Source organism: Lipotes vexillifer, unplaced genomic scaffold (genome assembly GCF_000442215.2).
Source record: "Lipotes vexillifer unplaced genomic scaffold, Lipotes_vexillifer_v1.1 scaffold1093, whole genome shotgun sequence".
Classification (NCBI taxonomy): Eukaryota; Metazoa; Chordata; class Mammalia; order Artiodactyla; family Lipotidae; genus Lipotes; species Lipotes vexillifer.
This window is the reverse complement of record NW_006774793.1, coordinates 1094979-1099985: the sequence shown is the minus strand read 5'-3', so window position 1 is coordinate 1099985 and position 5007 is coordinate 1094979. Positions and strand designations below refer to the sequence as shown.

At 48.6% G+C, this 5007-nt stretch overlaps 1 protein-coding gene across 1 annotated transcript in view; it reads left to right on the top strand.

The window, feature by feature from the left end:
• Positions 1-5007, top strand: part of SLC7A7 (solute carrier family 7 member 7) — a 28559-nt gene that overhangs the window by 21232 nt on the left and 2320 nt on the right. Inside the window, 5 exon segments of the mRNA XM_007449522.1 lie at positions 1441-1566; positions 2430-2574; positions 4193-4316; positions 4555-4658; positions 4949-5007. The exon segment at positions 4949-5007 is cut by the window's right edge and continues 2 nt beyond it. Of these exon segments, the coding sequence (XP_007449584.1) occupies positions 1441-1566; positions 2430-2574; positions 4193-4316; positions 4555-4658; positions 4949-5007 (558 nt within the window).

Here is a 5007-nt window from a genome sequence, read left to right as displayed (position 1 = left end):
GAATGCCCCCTTTCTGCAAGAGCAGAAAAGAACTTGGGCGGTAAGGGAGGGGGAGACAGAAGGTGAGACAGCTGTTCTGAGGGGCTGCTCTTTCCTGCCTCTCAGGATGAAGTAGGCGCTGGGCCAGAGTGTGATGAGACCAGGACACAGCAAAACAGAAGGGCTGGGGACACTGAGGGCCACGCCACTGCCAGAACTGAGACAGGGAGTACTTGGGACTGAGTCGGTGGCCTGAAGCAGGCAAGCCCAGCACTTTCTCCTCCGGTAAGGCAGGCTGGCTCTGATCTTGTCTTCGCAGCCCTTGGGAGAACGGCTGTTAAGCCCTCCTTCTAGTGCTCCAGTTGCTGAGCTGGGAAGGAGGGAGCAGTGAAACGATCCACTTTGCCACAGCGGGGAAGGTACGGGGTATGTGGCTGCCTGCTTGTTTAAGAGGTTGGTGGGGGATTGAGGAACATTCTGCTGAATTTCAGACTTCTTTTGATTTTCCTCCCCTCTTGAATTTCTTCTTCTGAAGCAGCAGATTATAGCTTTTTTAGGGGGGTGGGGTAGTGGATTTCTCTGAGATTCTGGTGAAAGTTATCAACCCTTTTCTTAGAACAATGCATATTCTTTGGACATATGTACATAACACTTTACAAAGAATTTCAGGCCTGTGGAAGCCCTAGGTTAAGAACCCTGGCTCTAAGGGCAATCCATGAATTTTGCTGAAGCTCATCCAAGTAAAGGGATTGACTCTACCCCAGGATAGAAGGACTTGAGGAATGTTTGTGGCTCTGACTTTTGCATTGTCCAGTCAGGAAAAATGCCCCATCCCCCTTCTGTAGGAACCTCAGTTCCAAGAGTCTTTCCAAGCATGAAAACAAGCAGCTGAGCTGGCCGGCAGTAGCAGGAAGTCTGGCCTCCAGCCTAATCCTGGCCACACATCCTGACCTGCTAGCCCAGACGTTGGATAAGTCACAACAGGACTCATCAAGGTTAACAGTAATCCCACAGCCTCAGAGTGCTGGGTCCTGGAGCCCATATAAGGGGATACAGGGCTGGAGAGGGTGAGAGACCATGACTTTTCAGAGCCAACAGCTGGAACGCATCACTAATCCTGTTCTGCTACCAGTTGCCTCCTATTGCTGTGAGCACTTTTGTGTGTAAGCAAATCCAGTCGCTTTGTTTTGTGTCTCTTGTATAAGTGCTGAGGGCGTGTGTGTGTGTGTGTGTGTGTGTGTGTGTGTTGCTGTGTACACAGGTGCTCAGCAAGTGCCTTTGAATGATAATGGTGAGGGCATTCTGGGTAGAGGTTTCCAATGAAGAGCAGGTCAGAGCCCAAACAGTTCTGTCTTTGGCCAAAGGGTCTATTTTGGTGACTGGTACCAGAAAAACTGCGTGGGGGTCTAAGGCCCTCTGGATGGTGGGGTCAGTCACCAATCAGTATTATTTTTCTTTCAGGTCTCTTAACCTTCATTAACTGTGCCTATGTCAAGTGGGGAACCCTGGTACAAGATGTTTTCACCTACGCAAAAGTATTGGCGCTGATCGCCGTCATCATCGCAGGCACTGTTAGACTTGGCCAGGGTAAGAAATAAGAGTGACAGCAACTAATGTCTGTTAAGCATTTTCCATATGCCATACTCCTCTAAGTGACCTCTGTGCATGATTTCATTTAATGGGTACTATTATTATTCCCATTTTATTCTTTTGGCCATGCCCCAAGGCTTGCAGGATCTTAGTTCCCCCACTGGGGTTGAACCCGTGCCCCCTGCCATTGCAAGCACGGAGTCCTAACCACTGGACCGCCAGGGAAGTCCCCAGCTTAAGTAGTGGAGCTGAAATCTGTACCCAGGCAGACTGAGCCCAAAGCCTGTCCTGTCATTTCTCTGCATGCTGCCTCCCAGAGGAGGTTGATCTGGGCAAAAAGGAGCCATATCCCGGGAGCCAGCTTTTGCAGATTGTCGAGCCCGATGCTGTAGCTCTGACTGTTCTCCCCTTGGGAGCAGACAAGGGCAGAAATGAACCTCTTGTACCCACTCCTCTACCAGTTTCCAGGTGTGAACACCCACCCTGCAACTACTCTGTTGACTGGGCATACTGAGCCCTGCCCTTCCTCCACTCCGTATCAGCTGTCTGGGTTAGGAAGGGGGCAGACAGAACTGCATCACCCCTGTTCTCCAGCCCTCTGCTTTGTCGTGGATCCTTACTCTAGAGAGCCACCGGAGTCCTTCCTGTCAAGATCCCTGTGCTGCTCCCTGCACTCTGGCCCATTACTGTAGATGTCTCTCTTCTGCTCCCCATTCTTTCACTGGTACCCTTGCTGCCAAGGTGTTGTAAGCCACACACATTCTATTATCATCACATTCTTCCTCTCCTGTACTGGATCACCTTGTAGTTGGGGTGTAGGCCACTAATCCTTCTGCCTTTCCATATTCTCTGGGTTCCAGGAGCCTCGACTCACTTTGAAAATTCCTTTGAGGGTTCATCATTTTCAGTGGGCAACATTGCTCTGGCACTGTACTCGGCTCTGTTCTCCTACTCAGGCTGGGATACCCTCAATTATGTCACCGAAGAGATCAAGAATCCTGAGAGGTAGGTACCTCACCATCAACTTTCCATGGCAATGATAGCCATCATTTATTGAGCTCCTACTGTGTGCCAGACAGCATACCACAACTGGTTGATTTTATCAGTGTCATTTTAATAGACTGGAGGCCGGAGGCCCAGAGAAGTAACTTGTCCGTGATCACAGTAGCAGAGCTAAGAGGTGAACTTTCTCATGTGTTAAAAAAAAATTTTTCTCCACAGGCCTTTTCTCATTTGTTCATGCATTTCTGCATTAATCAAAGCAAGTTGTACCATGTGCTTGTGTATGCTTTTTAAAAATATTTAAATTTTTTTTTTTTTTTTTGCGGTACGCGGGCCTCTCACTGTTGTGGTCTCTCCCGTTTGTGGAACACAGGCTCCGGATGCGCAGGCTCAGCGGCCATGGCTCATGGGCCCAGCCGCTCCGCAGCACGTGGGATCTTCCCAGACCGGGGCACAAACTCGTGTCCCCTGCATTGGCAGGCGGACTCTCAACCACTGCGCCATCAGGGAAGCCCCTTCCTTTCTCTTCTGATCCCTTCCTTGTTTCTCAAATTCATACTGACTTTGAATTGTGGTATTGTTTCAGGACACCATTTTTACTCTGAATTGCCCTGTAGTCACGCAGAGTAAAAAGAACTCTGGGCAGGGTGTCAAAGGGCCTGGACCTGTCTTTCCACTGATTTGTTGGATGACCTTGAGGGAATCCCCTGCCATCTTTGCCTGCTCCTTGTAATTGAGAGGGTTGAATTATATGATCTCTAGAGCTTTTCCTGGATCTGAAATTCAATGATTCTAGGACCTAAGATTTGCCAGGGAGTGAGGTTTCTATAAATTTCTAAGTCAAAATAATAATAATAAACACCTTTTGGCTTTGAGAAACAGAGTATTCCTGATACACATCTAGTGCCGCAACCCTGGGAGCAGATAATAGCAGATCGAGGCTTGGGCAGTGCTTCCACCTACCGGACAGAAACTGAATGACTTGAGCATTTGCCCCTCTCACTGTGAAGAACGTTTATAAAGATCATGGCTTTATTGGGCCAGAGGGACCTTGAGAAGTCTGTTTTTCTCTTGGCCTCTGGTTAGGATGGCACTCAAAGCTCTCAAACTGAGTAAGGGGGTGGGGTGCACATATTTCCCAGATTGCTTGCTCAGATACACATATTGTTCTTTCTACTGAGGACCTATATTATTCTCTGGAGAGGCTAGATTTCAGTTTCCCTCTATAATTTCTTCTTTCATATTTAACCTTAATACAAATTTTTCAGTGTTGACAGTCTTAGAGGAGGAATCCTGATACGAAGAGACCTCTAGAGTAAAACAAACAAAACTTTCCTGTGCTATTATCATGCTGTGACACAGTCATCTGTTAATCCTTTTTCCTTTTTGTGTGTAGGCCTTTCTCCGAAGGTGATGTTCCTTTCCCTGATGCTCTTTAGTTCTTGAGTTCAGAGCTTAAGCCACTATCCTATCCTATCCTAGGCAACTTCAAAGGCAAAAGCCCTGGGGAAATGCCACGGGAGGCCCCCATCCCCAGATTAGTGGGGCGCAGTCTGAGAATGAAAGGACAGTGGGGAGGAGACTGTGGGGCTAATATATCCACTGTTCTCTTTGGCTGTAGGAATCTGCCCCTCTCCATTGGCATTTCCATGCCCATTGTCACCATCATCTACATCTTAACCAATGTGGCCTATTACACTGTGCTCGACATGAGAGACATCCTGACCAGCGATGCTGTTGCTGTGGTAAAGGATTTTCACTAGCAGAAGGGTGAGGGTGTGTTTGTGGGCTCTGGGTATCGAGCTGCTCTTCAAAGTCCCAGAAAGTGGGTAGTCCTTGAAGAGTACGCCTAGAGTACTGGGCTTGCGAGGTTGTTAGCCCTGCTGTGGAAGAAGGGTTGGGTTGCTGGTAGGGGGCACCAGGGGGCATGCTTGTCCTTGCCTTAGGTCCTGCTAATGACTCTTTTCCATTCCTTTCCCTTAGGCATTTGCAGACCAGATTTTTGGAATGTTCAACTGGACCATTCCAGTGGCAGTTGCGTTATCCTGCTTTGGTGGCCTCAATGCCTCCATTGTGGCTGCGTCTAGGTATGAGTGTCACCTTTTACTGAGGGGTAAAGTGAAGAGCTATGGCAGGGCAGGGCAGGACTTATAGGACCCAGACTTTAGTCACCGTGATCCCCAAGTGACAGAACGCTTTGGCCTTGTTCGCATCAGCAGCCTCCAGTTCTTACAAATCTCAGTATTGAACTCCATTGCAAATTATTCAAACCCTTTTGAAGGAGGGGATGCCAGAGAGGGAGAGCCTTGTGGCACAAGAACCAGGCCACACCCACATCCCACAAGTTTCTCAGCCTCTCCTATCTTACCCCAAATAGGCTTTTCTTTGTGGGCTCAAGAGAAGGCCATCTCCCTGACACCATCTGCATGATTCATG